The 25304-nt window shown below is 40.4% G+C and overlaps 2 protein-coding genes across 2 annotated transcripts; one reads left to right on the top strand and one right to left on the bottom strand.

Annotated features, from left to right (window-relative positions):
* Positions 1 to 1724: 1724 nt before the first annotated feature.
* On the bottom strand, positions 1725 to 14996 carry LOC112462023. The gene is made up of 15 exons (XM_025027531.1): positions 14935 to 14996; positions 12338 to 12535; positions 11886 to 12095; positions 11596 to 11796; positions 11372 to 11508; positions 11047 to 11298; positions 10517 to 10933; positions 9933 to 10438; positions 6096 to 6313; positions 5113 to 5294; positions 4764 to 4911; positions 4317 to 4678; positions 3620 to 4085; positions 2562 to 2791; positions 1725 to 2315 (listed from the first exon to the last, which is right to left on the bottom strand). The coding sequence occupies exons 2-15, from the start codon at positions 12377 to 12379 to the stop codon at positions 1988 to 1990; spliced, it is 3699 nt and encodes a 1232-aa protein (XP_024883299.1). The 5' UTR covers positions 12380 to 12535; positions 14935 to 14996; the 3' UTR covers positions 1725 to 1987.
* LOC112462022 (dynein heavy chain 7, axonemal-like) lies at positions 12877 to 24788 on the top strand. The gene has a single exon (XM_025027530.1). It carries the CDS (start codon positions 13079 to 13081, stop codon positions 24731 to 24733), a length of 11655 nt encoding a protein of 3884 aa, XP_024883298.1. The 5' UTR covers positions 12877 to 13078; the 3' UTR covers positions 24734 to 24788.
* Positions 24789 to 25304: the final 516 nt, after the last annotated feature.

Below are 25304 nucleotides of genomic sequence, written 5' to 3' on the forward strand. Positions count from 1 at the left end.
ATACTTTAAAATTTATCATGTAAATATGTTTACATAAATCAATACTTAATATCAATGAGTAATTTTAGCATTGTAATGTACGTATAAATATATTTATAACTGCCTTCCACCTAACCGTTGTCACTTATCAGCTTCTGGATACATCAGGATTGATAAGATAAGTTTGATACTTAAATACAATTTAATGGATCATTTTATTTACATAATTCAACAATTAATTCTATTGTCCGACAATGTGTTACAATTTAATTGTATCGTCCATTAGCCTTAACAATTAACTTCATGGTCGAAGTTGTACCGTATCAGATGCGACGCATTATCTCACTCAACGTATCACGACCTTGTATCACGAAGTACGCGTATATGAATCGCAAGTAATCTAGAGTATTTGTAACAGCCAGCAGCGATTATGAAGCAAATGTGTAATCTCGGTACTTATATTATAGATCAAGTAGCTCTAATAAAAGTATTAATTTTTAAATCTACTCTTCACAATTGGAGCTTCGTCTCTTCTAATCGTAGTATCTCGCGATAAAACTGCGATCTAAAACTCTCACAATCAGCCTTTGATACGTATAATTCAGCGATTTGTCAGTTAAATCGCAGAACCGTTGGATTTCGATCACAGCTTCTTTCGCCAGTTTAAAAATGACTTTGTACAATCGCCTGTGTTTACAGCAGAATTCAATAATTTTATGACTCCGCAAAATACTATAAAATTTCTAAGATATGCGAGTATTTGCAAATACGATTCGAGTCATATCCATATGTTTAATAAGTCAATTACTAAATGAGCCCAATTATTCGATAAGCACGGATAATTCTATAGATTTCCGAATACGTAAAATTAATCAGGCATGTCATGACAACATTAATTATTTCTGTTATCAAATAACCGATTCCAGAAACCCGCACATCTTTAAAAACTATAGTTTTACTATAAATACATATTATATAATAGTAATATTGAATGAAAATCTGTATATGAGTTTGCAAAAAAGCACAATCACAGCATGTTCACGAAGAATTTATATACGGAAAGAACGGTTTTGCTAAAGTATATAAAAATTAGGCTAGATACAGGTTTGAAAATAATTATATCAGATCATCAAAATAATTATGTAGAACGCTCAACGATAATGATAATGCTGTATAAATTTTGACATTCTGGTAAGCGTTCAATATAATTATTTTTACATCTGTTTCTAGCTAAATTTTTAAATAATTCAGCAAAACCATTTTTTCCGTGAAATGTTACATAGGTAACTAGATCGAGCCAAGTTTTACAAGTAGGAAATTGGTTGATAAATTAAAAATACATTTGTATGTTATTTATCTAGATTAAGAAAGGATTTCAACTTATATCCATGTACGGATAAAAATAGTGAAAATATAGCATTAATTATTAAAAAATTTTGTAAGCTTATGTCAGTAAATAAAACAATATTTTGACATTGAAAATCTTAGTTTAAAAAATAAAAAAAATTTTCAAGAAATTAGAAAATTGATATTTAATTGTATCTGCACAATTTTATTATCCACATTTCTCACAGAAAATAGTCATTTTTTTACCATTAAAATATATAATATTTTTTGGTATTTTAAACATATGGAGGGGTAAAAACCACAGTGGTGTAAGTCAAATTTTTAAAAATATTTTTTCGTGTGCATAGATGCAATTTATATATTGTACAGATTGCATCTATGCACACGAGAAAATATTTTTAAAAATTTGACTTACCCCACTGTGGTTTTTACCCCTCCATATATATTCGTTGGTGAAACTTTTCTTTCTTTTGTCTTTACCACAACAAGTAAAGGCAATATTAGTATTTCGTTTATCAATTCGATCAATTAATAAAAAATACCGAATTGTTATTATCATTATCATCCTTCCTTTTTCAAAGGCTTTGGTGCAATAACGTTAACAATCATGGTCAATAGAAATGTGTGTTATGTATATAAATACTGTTGGTAACGCAATCTGCTATTGAAAAGCGAAACAAAGGATCAGCAAAGGCACCATGATAACACAAATGGTGTAAACCATCGTTCGTGGTTCGCATACAGACACCCCAATATATTCCTCATTCCATTGCGAATCATTTCCACTTAATGGCAGTTCTAACACTGTTCTCTCGTTGCTGAACAACTGAAACGGTAACGAGCACTCTTTCGTGCTGTTTTTACATGAGTGTACGGGATTCGAAGTATTGTAGACGGTCTTTAAAAGATCAAATTTCACCCTCACGTAATTAGGTTGAACCTCGTTTTCCGAATTAAACACAAAGAAATAATATCCATTTAGAGGTACTCTACAATCAAATAATAACAAAATATATCATAAATATATGTATTATATATACAGTTAACATAAAAAATAGTTGTGCCTACATTTTGGAAAAAAGTATTTATTTGATTCAGATTATTGGAAAATGATTCGTAAAGCCTTAATTAAGACCGATAATTAAGAGCGATCGAGAAAACTGAATTAACAATCGAATAAATACATTCTTATTTATAAAGAGAAAATTAACGCAAACAATAATTTTTCTACCTACCTATATGTTACCGTATTGGCGAAGGAAGCCGTAGAATGATGACTTTCATGTTTGGGCGTACAAAAACGATGCGGTGTCAAAGGCAAATTTAGGATAAGACCTTTGCATTCCAACAGTCGTTCTTCGGAACTGCTAAATGAGCTCCAGAACTCGGAGTTACTTCTATCGTTCAAGGTTGTTTCATTTACGGTACCTCGATCTTCTGCAATACCATCTGGATGCAACATATCCTGAGAAAGAGATATTATAAATTTACATTCCCTTTTCGTATTCTTATTGTTGAATTGAACATGGCAATCCTTTCAAAAGTGTATTCTTTATAGTTTTCCGCATTCAAAATTATTTTCTTCGATAAACAATAAAATATACATTTTACTAAACTCAATTAAGGCTATAAACAAATTTCAAATGACAAATAAGTGTGAATCATATTCACACTTTGCAAACAACGACATGTTCCACAATATCCATAAAGGCAGTAAGATTGATCAAACATTATTATATGGTTTATACGGTATCTGCTGATAAACAATCTTGCAAACGCCCGACGGAAAAGTCCACTGATTTGAGCAGGAACTATTTGCATCCTAATTTCTAATTCCACAAATTTAACTGGAACTTTATCTTTCTACTCATTATGACAATACGCGGTGAATTACAATGTCTTTTTAATAAAGAACAGTATATTATCAGTAATAAAGTCAGTGGGAGCTTTCCAGCAAGCGACACAAGTCGACACAAGTGTCGTTTTGTTACTCATCGCCAGAAAAGAAAGATAGAACGACGTTTGTGTCACTTGCTAGAAAGTTCCCATTGTTACTTTGTGTATTAATTCTCGCGCATTAATTTTGATACTCTTATAATGGATAATCTTTAGTCAATTTTAGAGTTAGTTAAACTTCCCAATAAACAATAAACAATGTTTTTAATGATAAGCATAGAAGTACCTGAAGCTTAAAAGTGTATTGCAGAGTATTTATAATTTTAAAAATCAGTTTATACTTTACGGCACTTTACGCTAATGAAACATAAGAAATACAGCGGAAAAAAACTTTTACCTCTTCTAACGCTGCGTCACCATCTTCGTCCTCCTGTGTTAGTTCCTCATAAAGCGGCGATGAAAGGATTAAATCTCTCCTTCTTCTCTGTTTAGCTTCGCTCGACAATTTCTTGTCGTTCATCGTGTCGTTTACCAATTGCTTCAACGCAGCGCCTTTGGCGCCGGCTTCCGCGTCAATCGTATCCATCAATTTGTGCAACATTTGTTTACCACGGTCACCTAAGGAATTGATTTTTCGTAGGACATCTTGAAACACCTCCTCAAAGTTTGCCTGTTTAGTTGTCGACTCTTCTTGCTCTTTCACGATTTCTCGTGCCGTACTAGACTCCGTTTGCTTGCTGGATACTGTAGAACTCGGATGGAGCTTAGAAGAAGACGTGGCAGTTTGTTGGAGCTTAGATTCTTTGTGGTTGTATTGCTTTTCTTGGACAGAAATTGGTATTTTCGAAGACAATAGCGTGGATCTGAAACAATTGAGTTCACAATTTTCAATCGCAAAGAAAAAAGTTAGGAAAAGAAAATCAATTAGATATAAATGAGACTTGTTTACAATTTACAAAGTTAGATTTAATTAATAACACATGTTTAATATTAATTTTCAAATTTTTTTAATAAAAAAAAAAAAGTACCGTAATATTTATTGAACATAGTCATTAAGTTATTAGTCAGAAGTATTAATAAGGAAAATAACGCACTTTGTACTATTTTCTGATACATTTTTATTGTTGGATTCAAGATTGTTTGTTGACTTTTTGCGAAGCTGATCTTGTTGTAAGTTTCCAGGATGAATTGTCACTGGTTTATCGATATTAGTGATATCTCTGAAGACCGCTTCGTAATGATGATGCGGGTTCTTCTTCTTCTTCTTTGTATAATCGGTCTTGGCCAAAAGCTGGGTAAGTATATTCCGCATCGTTTCAGCATCCAACTCATGACTGCCCGGTTGATATTTAGACGATTCAGAAATATTCAAACGAAGAGTTTTGTCTTCGTGATAAAAATGTATGTTCTGATCTGCTCGTCTCATTTTGTCCGGTACATTACTAAGACGTGATGTCTGTAATAAAAATTATGGCATAAATAAAAGTGTTTTATCTTTATAGAAGAAAAAGAATCTATTTTCGAGAGAAAAGATAATACACCTCCGTAGTGCTCTTCATATCAAGAAGACCTTCTTCCTTAGCGACTTCAACGAGCTCCTCGAGTTCCTCGCTGCTGTCATCTCCGATAAATGCGCACTCGTGCAGATTCTTGAAGCCACGGATTATTGTTAAAGAAGCACCTGGCCATCTGAAAATAGTGGAGCATTCGTATCTTAGTAATGGTAGAATTAAAGTACAATATTATTTTGAGCGGATTAAAATAAACTTCAGTTAAGAAATGGGGGAATTACGTATATAAGCAATATTTATTGCGTATATAGGTAAAACGAATTTTCTCTTCCTTTGGAGATTTGCGTGATAAAAAGAGCCCCCATTTCTATAATTCTACCTTACACAAGCTGAAACAGTGACGCTACTGCCTTGCAGAAGATAAAATCCCCAATACTCCTTCATATCGTCTTCCATGACGAGGTGCCTCGTCATTGAAACGGGCACCGTTTCTTTTTCAACTACTGGCTCGTTACTCATCAGGTACGCGTTGAACGTGGCGTTAACTTTGATCACTTGGCTCTACAGGCAATAATTTACCATTAACAATAATTTACCATTGATTTCATTATTTATCAGTTCAGTTTTAATCCAGATAGCAAAACGTGAGTGTGCAAAGTCACATGCAAACGTGTGGCTGAAAACAATTTATATATTGTCGGCACAAACATTGCGTAAACATGAATTGTAGCCGCCGTCTAGGATTCACACTTATAATACTTTACAACAAAGATGTGTAAATTGATGCTGCAAACTGTTTGCAGCTACAATGTATAAATTGTTTCCATCAATAATATATAAACTGTATTATATCAATGAAACCTCTGCGCGTAAAATTTTGCTGGAAAAAGGTAACGAATATTGAATGAACCATTGCTTGACACAATAACGATACTACTACTGAGCATTTGCGGACGCAGCACTACATGTTATTTACGCAAACGCTCGTCACGAGTTTACGAGTTTCATATTTCGTAAATATGACAGGCGTTTTACTGTCTGGACACTTCTTAGAAAGAAAAAAGAAGAAAAGTATATATAATTTGTAAAAAACTATTTGTGAAATAAAAATATTTATTTAATCGCAATCGCATACGTTGAGAACGTAATTTTTATAACAATATTGTATAGGAGGATAAGAATTATATTTAATTTGTAATAATAAAACATATAATAATTGGAGCAAAATCACAGAATAATATATATTACATCTTTATTATAATTTTGAGATTTAAAAATTTTACAGAGTTTTAACAAAGATTTTAGAAATATTAAAAAAGAAGAGCAAGGAAGAAATAAGATATTAATAGCAAAATGCCTTACTTGGCACCAAACGGTAGATACTTTGCTATCGACCAGTCTCTGGTCCGATATTGCTAAGGCATATAGCTGCTCGGAGTACACGCGGTATCGCAGATACAGCGGCCCAACAATGAATAGGAACGGCAAAAGCAGTCCCAGCAAACATAATCGCATCAATCTTAAAGGTACTTTATAACTTGATCTTCGCGGTTGCCAATCTCGTGGGCGAATACCATCCTCTGCAAAAAAATATCGCCAATGTAAAACGTACAAACATATCTTAACTTTCTGAAAGTTTAATCAATCTGAGAAATGAGTTCACAGTCGTCTTCAATTTTATTTCTCGCATCGATAACATTAGAGATCTATTTGATAACTGATTTAAATATAGATAAATAGGTAAAACTGATTACTTTCCTTTCAATTCTTTGCTACTTTTGTTTATATATATGTATATTTAGGTTAATTCAGCCTCTTTAAATTATTCGAGAAATATTGAAAACTTCAAAAACTATTTTTAAAAGTGCTAGAAATGCGATATTTTCAAAGTTGTCTTCTTCCTTGCAAAAAATTTTACGTACGAAACTAAACGTGAAAAATGATAAATGTTACAGAGATAGACTTGTAAATATATAAAAATATTGTACACCTGTCGTTTTCTGTAACTAGACTTATTGACGCTCGATGTCGAGTCTGATAAAATTAATAGACCTATAATTAAACGTATCAATTGTCTCGATATGGAATGCAGCATATGTAGGAGATATAGTTCCTTATCGTTTATTATCTGCAACGACAGGTCACAAGATACGTGTCCTCGCCTGCAAATGTACGTGCGTTTAAAAAGCATTGGAAATTTCCGTCAGTCCTCCACAGCTTTGCTATAAAATCGTGCTAACGCTAAAGTGCGGGCTCTGTTTTTATGGAATCCCGTATCTTATTATACTTCGACACACAGATTTTTGAATTCAAAATCACCTTATCGCACAACACTAATAAAACACGTAATAAAACGCTGTCTACACATTAATGACACATTATTCGATAATTCTATACAATCTTATCTAACAAAACCCAGTTAGAGCGAGGACGACTTTCAAATTTCTATGCGTTAAAGACGATGTTTCTCGCAAACACGAAGTAATTATATCTGATATTTTGCGGTTTCTCTTTCTTCATGTTTCTTTAAATATAAAAATAACATTGTATATATTTACGAAAAATAATTACACATTTTATACATCGATGGAAAAAAGCAATTCGTACGTATATTAATTAGTTAAAAACGTTAACATTCCGTTCTCGTTGCGCGGCACGCGTCGCACGATTTGTTTATAACATTTCGTAATAGCGAGTAAATTATCGGAAAGTCTGAGAACACGCTACAGCAAACTATATTTAAAGGAAAACGCATGTAAATTTAAATAGGAGCAACGCAGATTATTATACATGCAGCGACTTCGTGAACTCGTGGGAGAACGCGAACCGGACGTCGCGATTTGAGAATCTCGTATGATGGCAGATTTGATGATCAAGAGGTCATCAGTCTCACCTTTATGCTTCAACGAAACGATGACCCGATCTACGGAATAATGCTCTCTACGATAACTTATCACATATCGCATTGATAACTCTTTTCTTTTACGGAACGCGGCGTTGTCGGATAGGAAGATCATTATTTACTCAGACGGCTTGGGCAAATAAAGCATCGTGAAAATTAAACGGTTTGGGATGAAAGATTCCTTTCATTATCGAGAACTATGCGATTTATGGAAGCTCCATGTTTTATATATAATATTGACTAATTAAAACGGCAATCCATTTTTATCATATAAATTTTATATTATATGAAGTAATTTTAATAGTAATTAATCTGTCTTTGAACTTTCTGTTATGACGAATTTATACTATTGTAAAAAGTTACGCCAAATTTCTTTTTAGACTACATATAGTCGCACGCGTTCCCGTTTCATCTCAAAATAAATTTATAGAAAGAAATATAGTCTCATTGCTGGCTTATATCGCGTTATGCGCATTGTGTTTGTGGAAAGAAGGATTCATCCGTGCGTAGAACACATGCTGCTAAAATTACAGTGGCCAGCCAAGTCGTGAAACTTAAAAATAAAACCAATCTGTCCCGCGAGGGCGGCATGGCACACACGCATCTATACTATTACGATTAAATGAACTACATTAAAGAAGAATGCGCGATTATAGAGTCAATGTGACGCCTTTTTAAAGGCAATGTTTTCTCTCATTGCTATACACAGTGCGGCTAATGATTATTGAACGCAACGTGCACTGCAAAAATTCGTGTACAAAAATCATTGAAAAAAAAAAACGCTACACGATATTCCCAAAAATCTTCATTGTTTTATTTTATAATTATAAAGAGTATTCCAGCATTTTGTCTGTTTGTATTTTTTAATTAAACAAAGAACATATATATATTTTTTTAAATTAAAGAAAAGAAACACGTGTGCTTGCACATTTTCACTAAAAAAAAAAAGAGTACCGTTATAAGGCACTTCTGCAAAGTGCAAATAAAAAGTATCCGTCGTTCAAAGTGCATCAGAAAATCAACATATCGACGCATTGCGTATTTATGCGCATTGCCAACTGCGTTTATGCGCATTGTTTCCACAATGCATCATTATTCGCACTGATAACGTGTTAAAGCATATTGATGCGGAGAGCAATGACAAATCATCGGTGGAAAAATCCCTAACGAGAGTTATGTATACCTATTCTTAAAGGTGTCGTTGACATCTTTCTTGAAAGATCGCGGCATAGACCTGCTCGCTCGGAACTCAAGACAGGAAGTCCCAGCCACGTTTTCTTCCCAAGATGGGTAGAACTCCTCTAAGAAGCACACACACACTGCGCCAATTATTTTTTTTTACTTTTCGCGTTCGATCATGTTATGTAATATCAAGTCACTTGCAAACGGCGACGTTAATTGCAGATTGCAGCTTCAAGGGCTCTCGCCCTTGTGACACACCACGTCGAGGATTTAACGCCGAATTAACGCACGCAGCAAATTTCAATTTTGCTGAAATTGTTTCTCGACTTCGCGCATTAATCTATATTCGAACTAATTTACACTTTTGCCGATTAGAAAAAAAAAAACAAAAATTCTAGAAGCGTCGCCTTTCACGAGAAGTCCTTGTTTATCCAAAAGATGCGATGAGACACGCTAATTATGCGTTCGATCTGTTATCGCGAAATCAAACAAAACGCGTGATGCGTATCGGTCGCCGTCGACAGATCGACTGAATCTGCGAACGAACATGCTATGCTTTGTATCAACGTCTTATCGCGCTTTAATACACACGAATTAAAGAAGACACGATTGGCGGTCTATTTGCACAGGATTTCTCACATGTATAATATATACTGTTATACTTATCGCGTATGAAGCGTAATGACACGTAGCTGCTGTCCACTTTCCGAAATAAATTTCGGAATCTTAAACGTCTTGCTCTTTCTCTCTTTCTCTCTCACATACGTACGTTTAGCAGCTATTGACAATGAGCAAGTCGACAATGCCGAATGTAAAACACAGCGCACAAAAGTAACCGAAAGTAAACGTGCTTGGGTAACAAAATTATTTAATTGCAGATAATTAAATAAAAACAAAATAACGAGAATTGCACTTTTTATTAACGAAACAACTGTGATGCTATATTCTTAATAAATTCAAGACTGACGAATATGTTCGAGAAATATATTTTAGCGACATATCAGTTATACATAAATTTTCAGTTTCTATGTACACTTGCTCTTCGTGTGCTAAATATTCAATTAATTAAAAATCATTAATTATATTATGTAATAATTATGAATCATTTTTATGACGGGAATAATTCCTGCCACTTTTGTCGTCTTTAGACTTGGAGTTCTCTCCCCTTCGTCGTTTATTCAATGGATTTCGAGGATCGTAGATTTCAAACCAATCATCGTCCTTCGTGCTGGCGTCCTTGGCGAGCACTGGAGTCGTCTCCTCGCAGCGCATAACGTGTGTGTACAACGAAGATTTATCATCCGGATCATCATCATCGTCATCCTCGATATCTTTCGACGTCTTTTTATCGGAACTCGTGGTATTATCCTTCGCGTTATCCTTGACGTTTTGAAGGTTACTCCTGAATTGTCCATATAATCCCATTATAAAATCTTCACGCGTTTTGCCCTTCTTAGGCAACTTGTCCTTAGTTTTATATTTCTCATAAAGCTCTGTGTATTCTCTCATTACTTCAGACTCATTTTCTTCCTTCTCAGTTTGTTGCTTTTCATCTACCTTCGCTTTCTTCTCATTTCTTACGCTGCGCTTTAGATCACGTATTTCTTGCCTTATTGCTTCGCTGCAAATTAAATTTTAAATAATATAAATACTTATAATTTTTTTTTTTCTAAAAATACAAATCTATTTTATCACATACGCCTTTTTCTTGCGTTCTTCATCTCGATCTTTTCCCAAATAATATTCATCGGGTTCCGCGGCGACCACCTCCTGATCGACGGCGGCCCTCCTCTGGTTCCGTAATTTCTCCTCTCGACGCCACTTCGCCCTGCGATTACTGAACCACACCTGGATACGTTCCTCAGGTAATCCGATTTTCTCGGCGAGATGCTCCCGTGCAAACACGTCCGGGTAATGTGTCCGCTCGAATTCTTTCTCGAGGCTGTCTATCTGCTCGTTAGAGAAGGAAGTCCGGTTGCGCACTTGCGAGTCCGACTCGCCCCCTCCGTTTTCGTTTGTATCTTCAGCTTTTGCTTCATCGTTCTCGATTATCGGTTTTGATTGGGAAATCTTTTTAGAATCCTTTAATTTATTCTTGATTCTCTCCTTCATAGCTCTATTATTATAATACATAATAACTGTTCAATTAACTGTTAATTAGAATACATAATAACTGTTTAATTAGAATAACTGTTCTGTTAAATAATATTTTATTTTTATGTAACTTACTGTTTTTCTTCTTTTAAAGCAGCCAATTCTTCCGGAGTTCGTGTTTCATCGCTCTCGCAATCGCTGTTGCGATCCCCTTTAATTTTTTTATTTGGTGGTTCAATAGATTCAACCACAGATTGTGAGCTTAACTTTGGATCAGATAAACAATCGTGCGCTGATTTTCCTTTGCCGCTGTATTGTTTGTTTAAAACTGATGACTCCTCTTCATCTTCCTCAGCTTCCTCCCCAAACGATAGCAGTTTGAAATTCCTAACACATTTGCAAATGTATAAAACAAGACATAGACATTTATTATTTAAAAACAGCTATATATTTATCTTACTTTACACCAGTCTTCTTATTCTTCTTTTTTTCCTTGTTTTCCTTCTTTTCAGATACTATTCTCGGGACAATATCTTGAAATGGATTATTTAAGACCTCTGTTCTTAAAATTTTGTGTGGATACTGAGGTCTGTCATTCTAAAAATTAAATATTTGTTGTTATAAAATTATACATCAATCTTTTTTTATGTAAAAATAAAGTATATACATATGTAAAATATTTACTTCATCTACAAGTGCGTCCTCCAACTTGAGCATGTTGTAAATTGTTTCGCCAGTGACTTTACCGAAGATAGTATGCTTATTTTGTAACTCGGGTGTTGCGCCAAGCGTGAAGAAGAATTGGGAACCATTGTCGTCTTTGCCAGCATTGGCCATAGCGAGCAATCCTCTCCGACAAAAACGTAATCTTGTGTGAAATTCATCCTGCAAATAAATAATATAAATGATAATTGTCAAACTAAGAATACAAGCAAGAAATATATATCCAGCTGAAATTAATTATATAATTGTACCTTAAAGGGATGCTTATATATGCTCTCACCGCCTTCTCCCGTTCCTGTCGGATCTCCACCTTGCGCTATAAACCCTTTTACGATTCTGTGAAATATCGTACCGTTATAATAGCCCTCCATGCAAAGCTGTATGAAATTTCGACAAGCCTTGGGAGCCTCCTTCGTCCATAATTCCAGATCTATGTCGCCAACCGTTGTTTTCATTACCACCTGTATTTGTCGAAATAGAAAAGTAAATTAAAACTTGAAGCCATATCATTTATTCAAATGCTTTGTATGATAATCATAAATATAATAAAGTAAGGTAAAGAGAGGTAAAGTAAAGGGAGTTAAGTTATACCATATTCTCATATTAGCTCTAATTCAGCTTTTTATTTGAAAAAAAAATTTATAGATCATCTTATGACTTTGTTCATAATTTTTCATTTACTTGTAAAATAATTCACACTCACCTTGCCCGTTGTAGGCGGTTCTTGTATATAAATATTACTCATATTTATAACCTCTTGTTACAATCGACCACGGAGACGCGTAAACACACGCGAAGAAGAGCGGACCGACTGGACTGGAGTCAAGTAAACATCCGATGTATTGTTAGCTATTCAAATTTCCAATAGATGGCGGATGTTTCCAATCAGCTGTTCATGACACTATTTTAAAACAATAATTGAGTACCAATTAGTAAACAATAGGATTATCAATATTATAATGATGTTACATTTATTATTGATAATAGTATTACACATTTACATATATATATAACTAAAAAATAAAATTCAGGCCCAAATAATGTATCATAGACTTCAATATATTTAAATAACGCAGCACTTTACAATAAATAAATAATTTGTCTCAAAAATCTAAATTTTAATTATAACATGAAAATTATTATCCGGAATTCTGCTATTTCTGCTTTGCACGTGCGTCCAAAGTATTATAGGCTCGCTATTGATAAAACATACGTGGTATCCAAGAAACTTAGTTCTGTAAGCTTTGTTCTTAAATAGCAGAGGAAGCTGCTTGATAATAATTTATAACTGTGTTTTAAGTGTATTTACCGTTTATCCATAATTACAGACAAAATGGATGTTTAACATTTATTAGCAATATTTTATAAAATTATTGCGGAGCAATCGATTAAAAATTTCCGCGGAGTAAACAGCGAGCGTCCTAGCAGAAACGTGTTCGCGAATATGGAATGGAATTTGGAGTCAACTTTTGCGGTGTCTCAATATCCAGATTCCAATCAGCCGAACCGAGTCCGATTAAAAGATTACATAAGAAATATTTATGTCCCGGAATTTTCAGCAGAATGGAGAAGAAACATATTAGACTTGATACCTCGCGCGGACAGGCGAAAACATTTCTCTTTCATAAACTCAGTGTTGGATGAAGTGAACGATATTTACATTGAAAATATGAAAGACTTCGTGTTAAAATCCATACTGTCCTGCAAAGTGTACAGGCGGGAGGAACACGTTGCTTGCGAAGAGCGCGATGTTCCTGCTGGCTCGACGCGACACGTCATCGAGAGCGATAAAGCATATGATCACGCAATATTTTTACAGCGTCGTAATTCGTTCGCCAAGAGATACTTTCTCTCCTGTCCGATAATCAGACATATCATGAACACGGCGTATCGTCTTCTACCCGCGGTAATTTGCGACTTCCGACGTTACCACGAGCTCGGTATGTTGACGCTGCGCTGTTTTCAAGATATGACCGTTAAAGATATTAAGAGGGGCTCTTTAGCGATCACCAATCAATTTTACACCGAGACATTTAAAGCCGTGCAGAGATCGAAATTATTGAGAAGCGTCTCCGCGAGACGCCTGTCCGAATTCATGCGATGCCTCACGAACGTATTCGTCCAGCAGATTCTCAGCGTGATGATGAGATCGATCGATCACGTAATAGACACCATGGAGGACGGTCGTTTCTGTCCGCAAATCGAATTTCAGCTGGTGTGCGAAAGTGACCGGCTCGTAACTAAGCCGGACATAGGGGAGGTCTTCTCGACGTATCACAACATTATCCGAAGCATCGAAGGTATCGCGCGGGATCTGATACCGTTGGAAGAATGGTTGAACGTCAAAGCGAGGGAAAGGTACATAAAGATAGTTCTTCCCGACTGGTTCGTCGAGAAGTCCCATCGTAGTTTGCAGGAAATATTAGACGCGCTGTTTCGACCTATGAGCAAGCACGTGGCGCACGTCTTCGTGGATTTTAGCGATATATGCGCGTCGAGCGCCAAGAATCGAATATTATCTTTGACTTCCGAACAACCAAATTTTGACGTTTACTTCGAGCACATATGCAGGTACAACGAGTATCTCGGCAAAACGAACTCCATGCTTTCGAATTTGTACTACAACGTGGGAAAGTTGGAGCAAAGCGGCGCCAAGGAATCCTTGAGGCAGATCTGCCGCAACGTCATAAACGTTCTCACCGCGGAGCTCGTCGAGTATCATCGTGACTTCAATCGCTCGATCTGTTCGGACTTTGAGGATCTGAGATCTACCGCGCTGGACATTCCAAGGGACGCAAATTCCTTGATACAATTGAGCGAACGTATGTCGCGAGCTTCGAGAGTGCTGATGAAGGAACAGGAGCGAAAGATACGAGAATCGATATGTATGCTGAGCAAACTGTTGGAGATTACTATACTGACCGACGAGCACATCGATTTAAACAAGACCACCATCAATTGGCTGCACGATATCCAGCCGGTGTTCGCGCAGAACAACACGCTGTGCGAGGCTATGAAGAGCGAGCTGGAGGAGGATCTTCAACGGCGAATAAACACGTTGAACTCGGAGGTCGACGCGATGTTCCCGCAGCTTGTCATCCTGGACGACATGGACGACGTCAGCAAGGTCGGAGAATACGCGGAGCATTACGAGGATCTGATCAAGAAGTACAACCGTATAGACGACGAGATGCAAGTTATTAATTCGGAGGAGAGGCTTTTCAAGTTTCCCGAAACGGAGTTTCCGAAGATAATCGAGCTGAAGGAAACGATCATGCCGTTCTACAAGCTTATATTTACCGTACATCAGTGGCGAAGGGACAGCTCCGTGTGGCTAAACGGTCCGTTCGAATGCCTAGACTCCTCCGTTATCGAGAGGAAAACTACGTATTACTTCGACGAGATCACGGACATGGGCAAGACGATGAAGTCGCGCATCAAGATGGACGCGACGGCGAACAAGTCGTACAAATTTTCCGGCATCGCCGACGATCCCGACCCGATGCAGCAGCCCGCGCCGCTGAAATTGTGCTGGCAAGCGCTCAATAATGTTAACGAGTTCAAGGTTTACGTGCCGCTCGCGGTTTGCATGTGCAATCCGGCACTGAATGCGCGCCATTGGAGGGAGATGTCGGCGATATGCGATTTCGATCTCACGCCGAACGCGGGAACGACTCTGAGGAAAATGATCGACATGAACCTGATGGATAACATCGACAGGTACAAGGCGATAAGCTTGGGCGCCAACAAGGAGCTTCGTCTTCAGCGGGAACTGGCCGAGATGATTAGGGCGTGGGAGCCGATGTCGTTCGAGATGTCGACGACCGATGCGGAATCCGGTATGGTGTCTTTCAAACACGCGAACGACATCGAAACTCTGCTCAGCGAGCACCTCGTCAAGATTGAGGAGATGAGAGCGTCGCATTTCGTGAAGCCAATATTGTCGGACTTAATTGACTTTTTCGCCGTTCTCGCGAGGATCCAGGAAACCCTTGACCAGTGGACGCGAGTGCAACACCGTAAACTATACTTAGAACCGATATTTTCTTATCCAAAAATAGAAACGCGTTTAAGTCGAGAAACTTCGTTATATTCGGAAGGGACGAACGTTTTGCTAAGCGTTAATAAGAGATTCATGGAAAATCCGAGCTTTCTTGAAATAAAAAAATCGTCAGATTTGCTACAGATCTTAAATGAAGCTAACGAGAAATTGGAGAAAGCGATCAAAGGTGTAAAGGATTACTTAGATATTAAAAGACTGTCGTTCGCGAGATTCTTTTTCCTCGAAGATTCAGAGGTTCAGAAAATATTATTCGAATCGATTGACGCAGGGAAACTGCATACGCTCGTGAAGAAATGTTTCGCTGGTATAGAACGGTTGAAATTTAACAAATCCAACTGCATTCGTGGCATCATTGGGCATTACGGAGAGATCTTGTATCTAAATAATAACATTTCTTTATCCCCTGACGCTAAGTGCGAAGAGCAATGGTTAATTTTGCTCGAAAAAGAAATGAAAGACGCAATTCACAAAAACATTCTGCAATATCATTCCTTGGTCGATGGAAATTCAACGTTTCTTCCTGCAAACAGTTTCCCAAGCATGGCGATCATTTGTAGTTTGCAACTTTATTGGACTTGTTCGGTAGAAAAATGTCTTGCGCCATTAAATATCACGATGTTAAACTCTTTATTCGCGACATACGCCGACGGGATAATTTCGATAACCAACGAATTGAAAAGTGGTTTAACACGAAGGCGGAGGAGTCTGTTGACGTCATTGGTCATTATCACGTCGGCTCATAAAGAAATCATAAAGCTGCTGTTGGAAAGAAATATTGTTAAACGGACAGACTTCGAATGGGTCGCGCAATTGAGATATTATTGCAACGACAAAATTGTCGAAGTATCAGTATTCGATACGACAATTAAATACGGATACGAATATAACTATTATCAACAGAATATTGTCAACACTCCCTTAACCGATAGGTGCTTTCGTACTGTATTGCAAGCTTATCGTTATCATTCGTACAGTAGTATTATAGGTCCGACAAGCACCGGGAAAACGGAAACGATCAAAAGCCTGACGAGAGCTATCGCGAAGCCGTCTTACGTCGTCAATTGCAGTAACAGCGTCTCCTATGATTGCGTGATACGGACATTTAAAGGAATGATCTCTTGCGGAGCGTGGATTTGCTTCGAGAACTTCAACCAATTGAGACTAGAATTGCTGTCGGCCATCGCTCAGAATCTCACGCAGATGAAGCAAGCGGTGTCGTCTAATTCGAAGATCGTAAACTTCGAAGGTTGCAACTTGAATTTAAATGCCTCCGGAAACATATGCGTTAACGTCAATTCGGAGCAATCGGGGCAGCACGCTGATTTGCCGGATAACTTGAAGGTTCTCTTTCGTTCCGTATCAATGATGGCGCCGGATATTGACAGGATTGCCGAAATGGAACTCTTCGCTGGAGGATTTCTTCACGCGAGAAATCTGGCGGTGAAGCTAGCTGTCGGTTATAAATTATTATCCGAACATCTGGGAGAGAAGCGCCATTACGACTTCAGTACGTCGTCACTCAAGACCGTCGTCGCGACTGCAATTAATATGAAGCGAAATATCCCAGACGAAAACGAGGAATACACCTTGCTGCTGCGTTCGATGATACAGATAAATATTCCGCAGTTATGTAACACCGATATACCGATTTTCCAGAGTATCATGCAAGATGTTTTTCCTCAGACCGTCGTGCTTCCTTTCGATTGTTCGGCGATTCTAAACGCTCTCGAAAACGTGTGCGCGAAGAGACTTCTGACGTTGCATACGGTCTTCAAGTTAAAAGCTATACAGATCATTGAGCTAATGTACGTTCGTCGCGGTCTTATACTCATCAGTAATCCCTCGGGTGGAAAGACGGAAATATTACGCACACTCGCTGAAACGTTATCGTTGTTGCACGAGCAAAAAAGTAAAATTGGCGCCACCGTGAAACTCGAAACAGTCGTACCGGGAGTGGTGGATAGCGACGCGCTCTTCGGACATCTCTGCGATAAGTCTGGGATTTGGAAGGACGGTTTATGCACCGCTGTATTTCGTCGCTTTGCGGAAGACACCTCAACAGACCGCAAATGGTTGGTGCTTGACGGAGACTTAAGCGGCACGTGGATGGAAAACATGTATACGATTCTCGACGAGAATAAAATGTTGTATTTGACATCTGGAGAACGATTTCCCACGACGGAATCAATGTCCGTTATCTTTGAAACGACGAGCACGGTAGAAATTTCACCCAGTATAATATCACGGTGCGGAATAATCTATATTGATACGCACTCTGTTGGCTGGAGACCGTACGCGCTGTCTCACATCACCAAACCATTTTACGATGGATATAACGAAATGCTACGTGCTCTGTTCGATTGGGCGATAGACCCGTGTCTTAATTATTTAAGGGAAAATGGCGATATACCGACAGATCGGGAATTACATCTTGTTACGTCGACCGTAAATTTATTTGAAATATTGTTGAGGGACGCCTGTGAAAATGTCGCAGGGGATAAGGGAAAGGACAATCACTTTGCCATATGGGCACAAGCCGCTTTAATCTTAGCTATTGTTTGGGGACTGGGTGGAAACCTGATCGAGGATTCGCAAACTAGATTCAACGCTTTCTGCGTATCGTTCTGGAATGGCACAGAAAAAGAGCATCCGAAACCCGACGTAATTAAACATTTCGACGTAACGCTGCCTACCGAGGGTTTAATCCAAGACAACTTCTATATCTTTAAAGGTGTCGGGAACTGGAAGTATTGGGGCGATCTGCTGAAAAGCGAAAAAATCCCCGAGATATGTAACTTCAATCAAATTTACATTCCGAGCGTCAACAGTATGAAGTACAGTCATATATTTTTGAAGCACATTAAATACCGGAAGCCTTTCCTCTTGTACGGCGACGTTTCCGTTGGCAAGACGAGTATCATGTACGATCTTCTGAGAAACAAGTTGCCGGAAAATTGCCTCTCCAATGTTTTTAGTTTTACCTCGATGATCACGGTAACCAGAACGCAGAGATTATTACTCTCCAAGTTGAACAAAATACGACGTACCGCCTACGGGCCGGGAAGAAATCAATTCTGCGTAAACTTTGTGGACGACTTGAATAGAGCGATCGTGCAAAAATCAGAGGCACGGCCCGTATTTGACCTCTTACGTCAACTACTCAGTTACGATTACTGTTACGACACGGATGAATTAAATAAAGTGTTCGTACAGGACATTATGTTCACGCTCGCGGTTACCGCGAGAAAAATCAACGGGAGCGTACCTCCTAGACTTCTGAGACATTTTAACACCTACGCGATTCCTGCTCCTACGACGGATAATATATTCAGAACATATTTTAATGTGCTGCTTGCTAATTTAAAGAAGAACTTGTTCGCGGCAGACGTCACGGGAAGCGCGACCAGCATGGTGAACGCGACGATTGACGTTTACAAGTCCGTAATAAAGACGTTGCGGCCTGTGCCCAGCAAACTGTACTACTACTTTGACATGAGGGATATATCCAGAGTGATCAACGGATGCGGCCTGATTCAGAAGGAATCGGTGGAGACGAAGATAACGTTCATTCGACTGTGGGTGCACGAGATCTTACGCGTGTTCGGCGATCGTATGCTAGACGAGAGTGACAAGGAGTGGCTTTTCCTGAAAATACGCGACGCAGTGAAGAGCAACTTCAAGGACTCTTTCGAGGTCGCCTTCGATCACCTGCCCAAATTCGAAAATCAGATCACCAGGGACAGCTTCAGCGATCTGATGTTCGGGAATTTCATGGACACGGAGAAGAGCGGCAAGTGCAGACGGTACGAGGAAATCGGTTCTCTGGAAGCTCTAAAGAACAAAGTCCTCGCTTGCTTGGACGAATACAACGCTAGCTCTAAAAGAAAAATCAACGTTGTCGTATGTCGTTACATGTTGGAATCTCTGATCAAAGTTTCACGAATCCTGAGCACCCCGGGTGGAAACGCGTTAATGATATCTACCGCGGGTACCGGCAGGAAGTCCACGACCACTCTGGCTGCTTTCATGCAGCAGCAACCCTTATTTGAAACCACCGTCGAGTCCTGTTACGACATGGACGCGTGGAGGAATGAATTAAGAAGAGTCCTACGGGAATGCGGGGCGTTACGGAAGGACGTTACGTACTTTATGAACGAAAGGCAGGTAAAGGACGCGTTTTTAAGCGACATTAGCTGCCTGTTGAGCACCGGGGAGCTACCCGACTTGTTCTCCGCCGAGGACAAGCAGAGTATAATCGAGATGACGCGACTGCACGCCCAGGATGGTGACCGAAACGCAGAACTCAGTGCGCGTTCGGTGATGACCTATTTCATAGATCAGTGCAAGAACAGATTGCACTTCGTGCTCTGCTTCAGTCCTACCAGCGCCGCATTCAGAATATATTTGTGCTCGTATCCTAACTTAGCGAAACACTGCACGGTGAACTGCTATCAGGTTTGGCCCGATCAGGCGCTCTTAGAGATCGCCGTGAGGCATATGAGGCATGTTAACGTGCGGGAAGAAGTTAAAGCTGACGCAGCGAGAGTCTGCGTGCAATTCCACAACAGTGCGAAGGAAATGAGTTTGAAATATCGCGAGATGTTCGGTAGGAGCATTCACGTGACGTCGTCGGCCTTTCTGCACATGCTGAAACTATACATGCAACTGACGTCGAGGAAGCAGGAGGAAATCGTCGCAACACGGAACGGATACGTAGCGGGATTGGAAAAGTTGGAACTGGCAGCCGAGCAAGTCGAACAGATGAAAGCCACTCTGACGATCCTGAAGCCCCAATTGGAGCTGTCCGCTCAACAGACCGTGATCACTATGAAAGAGGTGGAAAATGAAAATATTACCGTGGAGCGAGCTACGATTCAAGTGAAGCAGGAAGAGGAAATCGCGAATAAGAAGGCGGAGATCGCGGGCACCCTGAAAACCGAATGCGAGGCTGATCTCGCCGTTGCGATACCGATCCTGGAGGACGCGGTAATCGCGCTGAACACGCTGAAGCCGACCGACATCACGTTGGTGAAAGCGATGAAAAATCCCCCAGATACCATCAAGCTGGTGATGGCCGCCGTTTGCGTGATGCTGGGCGTTCCCCCGGATCGCAGCATCGATCCGGCCACCGGGAAGAAATTCACGGACTACTGGGGCCCGAGCAAGCGCATTCTGGGCGACATGAACTTCCTGCAGAACCTGAAGGACTACGACAAGGACAACATAGCGCCCGCGGTGATGCAGATCATCAAGAAGACGTACATGACGGACAACAGTTTCATGCCTCATATAGTCGCGAAAGCGTCCAGCGCCGCCGAGGGTCTCTGCAAGTGGGTCCGCGCCATGGTGTCCTACGACGAGGTGGCGAAGGTGGTCGCTCCCAAGAAGAAGAAACTGGCGGAGGCGCAAACGGAGTGCGACGAGGCCGAGGCGTTCCTGAACGAGAAACGACGAACCCTGGCCGCCTTAAACGCGAAACTGGCGGCGCTGAATGACAGTCTGCGGCAAACGCTGCAGAAGAAACTGAACCTGGAGATGGAAGTGGCGACGTGCACCGCCAAGCTGGTCAAGGCGGAGAAGCTGATCGCCAGTCTGGGAGGCGAGAAGAGCCACTGGATGCAGTGCGCTCATAATCTTCAAATGAATTACGACAGTCTCGTGGGCGACATGTTATTTTCGTGTGGAATAATAGCTTATATGGCGCCCTACAACACTTCCTTTCGCGATGAAATGTTGATCAAGTGGAAAGAATTTATGGAGGCTTCTAAGATACTATACACTAAAACATATGATTTCATAAGTGTTCTTGGCGTGGAAATCGAGATCAATCATTGGCAGCTCTGCGGTCTATCGAAAAATCGCTTTGCGATAGAAAATGCCATCATTCTGAATAATTCGGAACAATGGTGCCTTTTCATCGACTCGCAGAATCAGATAAATCAATGGATCAAGAAAATGGAAGAGAAAAATGACTTGAAAATCGTTAAACTGACGGACTCCGATTATATGTCGGTCATCGAACGAAATATTGAAACTGGTAACCCAGTTTTGTTAGAAAATGTCGGGGAGCAACTCGAAATTGCACTGGAACCAATCCTGTTGAAGAATATTTATAAAAATGAAAACTGGCACATAGATATCGGGGCTAAATCTGTGAGATATTCGCAAAACTTTCGATTTTACATCACCACGAGACTGTCTAATCCAAATTATACGGTCGATGTCTTCGGGAAACTTACGATAATCGACTTCTCGATGCCAGACGGGACTCTTCGGGATAAGCTTCTGGACATCGTTGTCTCGAAAGAGAAACCGGAGCTTCAGGAGAAATTTGAAGCGCTCCGCGTTCAAGATGCCGCTAACAAGAAAGTTCTTCAACAACAAGAGGCCAACATCTTGAGCACCCTCTCGTCGACCACCACGAATATCCTGGAGGACGAAAACGCGATACAGATCTTAGATTCCTCCAAGAATCTCACTATGGACATCGTGAGGAAGCAGGCAGCAGCCAGAGCGATGGCAGAGGACATCGACAAGTTCAGAGACGCGTACCTGCAGTTCGCCGATCACTGCGCGGGTTTATTCTGCACGCTGACCACCCTGTCCAACTTGAATCACATGTACCGATTTTCATTCTCCTGGTTTATTCAGTTGTACATTACCTCGATCGAGACTTCGAGCCGGAGCGTCGTTCTCGAAAAACGACTGCAATTCCTCAAGTCTTCGTTCACGAGGAACCTCCATTCTAGCGTCTGCAGGTCGCTCTTCGAAAAGCACAAGCTTTTATATTCCTTTTTGCTGTGCGTAAAAGTTTTGATAGACGCTCGGCAGACTACGCGGGAGGAGGTTGAACACTTCGTCTCTTCAGGCTCGGAGGATTGCGACGCGATCTTGGAGCCAGGGCCGGATTGGTTACCGACGGACAAATGGAGACAAATTTGCAGATTGAGCAGCGCGGTGTCCAATTTGCACGAACTTGCAAGTGATTTTCGCGCCAACGGCGCAGCCTGGCAGAAATATTGCAACGCGACACCGTTTCAAAGCCACTTGACACCGAGTTCGTGGGCCGACAGCCTGACACGGTTTCAGAAACTGATGATCATCAAGATCGTGAGGTGCGACAAGATTATCGTGGAAACAATACGGCTAATAGAGGACACCATGGAGGACGTGTTCAATTCCTATCCTCGCCTTCAGATATCCGAGTCCTACGCGGAATCCAGCTGCCTCACGCCGATTATATTTATTCTGCCGAGCTACGCCTCGCCCCTGTCGCTCGTCTCTACCTACGCGAGCGCGAGAGGATACACCTCAAAATTCATCTCCCTGTCCATGGGCGACGGGCAGCAGGCCCGCGCCGAGATGCTCGTGGAACGGGCGCGAAGGGAAGGTGGATGGATATTTTTGCAAAACTGCCATCACGCCGCGTCGTGGATACCGCGACTCGAGCGAATCTGCGAGAATCTGAATCTGTCCGGTACATCCTTGGACTTTCGACTGTGGCTCTCCAGCTATTCCACTCCGGACCTCCCCATCGGCATCCTGCAAAACAGCGTGAAGATCGCGTACGACGAGCCGCTGCGGCTGAAGCAGAGCTTGTTGAGAGCGTATCGATCCGAGCCGATAAGAAGCAAGGAATTTTTCGAGGGATGTCCCGGGAAGGACAAGGAGTTCTCCAAGCTCCTGTACGGGCTCTGCTTCTTCCACGGAATCGTCAGAGAGAGAAGGCACTTCGGGCCGCAGGGATGGAACGTCCCGTACGATTTCGATCACACGGACTTCGAAATGTCCATCGGACAGCTGCAGAGCTTAATTAACGAAACCGAGAACGTGCCGTTCGGCACGCTGCTTTATCTGATCGGGGAATGTAACTACGGCGGGAAAATCGCGGATCGCCTTGATCAGAGGTGTCTGCGACACCTGCTGAACTCCTTCTGCGACCCCCGCGTCATCGAGGATGCTGAATATTCCTTTTCTAACTACATAGAACATTCAGTACCGCAGAGATGCGAGTATCGCGATATCATCACGCACATTAGCGATATGCAACTGGATGCATCGGCGGAAGCCTTTGCCTGCGACGAGAACGCCCTTGTTATAAAAGACACAGCTGTCGCCAGGGAATTCCTGGAATCGATATCACGCCTGGACCAAATCAAATCGCCCGATCATCATCAAGTTATACAAGATCGGACACTGCAAGCAATTGACGAGATTAGCGGTAGATTGCCCGCGTTGTTCAACATCAACGAGATACGCGATAGACATCCCGCGATCTCGAGCGAGCCGTTAAACGCGATTCTCATCCACGAGGCTGAATTGATCAACAGGATTTTGTCGACGATCGCAGACTCCTTGAGCAATTTAAAATCGGCGCTGAACGGCGAGACGATTTTAACCGAATCTTTGGAAGATCTGTCGAGAGAGATACGCAACAACGAAGTTCCGGGCGTCTGGAGGCTGATCGACGTCGGCATCGCGACCGGACGTCTACCGAGCTACATCGGCCTGCTCTTGAAGCGCGTAAACTTCGTGCGACGTTGGCGCGACGGCGATCTACCTCGCGCGATCCATCTCGACGCGCTGTCTTGCTGCAAGAGATTTCTATCCGCGGCTCTCCTCGCGTTCTCGCGACGTCGCGGCCTGCCCGCCGAGCAAGTCGCGTTGAATCTCAAAGTGACGAACGGCGATTCTGTTACGTGTGACGAAGGGGGCGCGGACGTTTATTGCATTCAAGGTTTACATTTGTCTGGCGCCCGATGGGACACGCAGAGGCGTGTATTAATCGAAAGCTTGACAAACGTATTCTGGCACGACATGCCGCCGATACGTCTTGCATTTAGCGGAGAAAGGATAATTATTGACGATGTGTACGAATGCCCTGTATACGTCTCGCCGACGCGATTCGACGGGGTGGATACCGACGCGAGGACAAAAATGAGGAATTACGTTACGAGCGTGCCCTTGGAGACTGATAAGTCGCACGTACATTGGATAAAATGTGGCACGGCATTATTCTGTCAAATTGAGAAATAATTTATAATTCCTTGCGCGCTCCTAGCTTTAATTATAATATTTCTCGTGAAATGAAGTAAAGCTTTGAAGTAAAGCTTCAAAGTTTGGGTATTTTATCCTCAATCTAATCTAATCTTTCAGTCGGTCTAAGATACAATATTTAAATTATATTATTTAAAGGGAGATTAATAAAGGTTTTGTTGCAATAATTTATATTATTAAAAATTCAAAAAATATAATTTGCTAATTGTAATCACGATTGCTGTTTCGAGTGTTTAGAGAATAATGAGGAAGGCTATCGCGCAAAGCGCGTTACGTCGAGTCTAATTGGATATATGTATATATAAGAGTGCAAGTGGTTGAGAAGTTAGAAATATAGATGTTATTTTCTGTCGGATTGGATCTTGGTTGCTTAATAATAGTATTTCTTTGTGAATTGTGTGTATTTTTTCCAATTCAATAAACTGCGCGCCGATTATTCTTTTTTGTTAGAGCAATAAATCCACATACTTCAAATCGATAATCAATTTAACTTTCGATATCCTTTTTAAATTTTGGTATCCTTTTTAAATCACTGTAAAGAATTTATTGA

The sequence above is a fragment of the Temnothorax curvispinosus genome, unplaced genomic scaffold (assembly GCF_003070985.1).
Source record: "Temnothorax curvispinosus isolate PA1 unplaced genomic scaffold, ASM307098v1 QBEX01011959.1, whole genome shotgun sequence".
Classification (NCBI taxonomy): domain Eukaryota; kingdom Metazoa; phylum Arthropoda; class Insecta; order Hymenoptera; family Formicidae; genus Temnothorax; species Temnothorax curvispinosus.

Bases quoted from the DNA above. Each gene is read 5' to 3' on its own strand.
- LOC112462023 (XM_025027531.1), bottom strand. From the start codon at position 12,379: ATGAGTAATATTTATATACAAGAACCGCCTACAACGGGCAAG. The intron at 11,797-11,885 runs GTACAATTATAT...ATTTATTTGCAG, and splicing joins TATATAAGCATCCCTTTAAG to GATGAATTTCACACAAGATT. The intron at 6,314-9,932 runs GTCATAAAAATG...ATTTTTTTGCAG, and splicing joins AAGTGGCAGGAATTATTCCC to AGGATGGTATTCGCCCACGA.
- LOC112462022 (XM_025027530.1), top strand. From the start codon at position 13,079: ATGGAATGGAATTTGGAGTCAACTTTTGCGGTGTCTCAATATCCAGAT.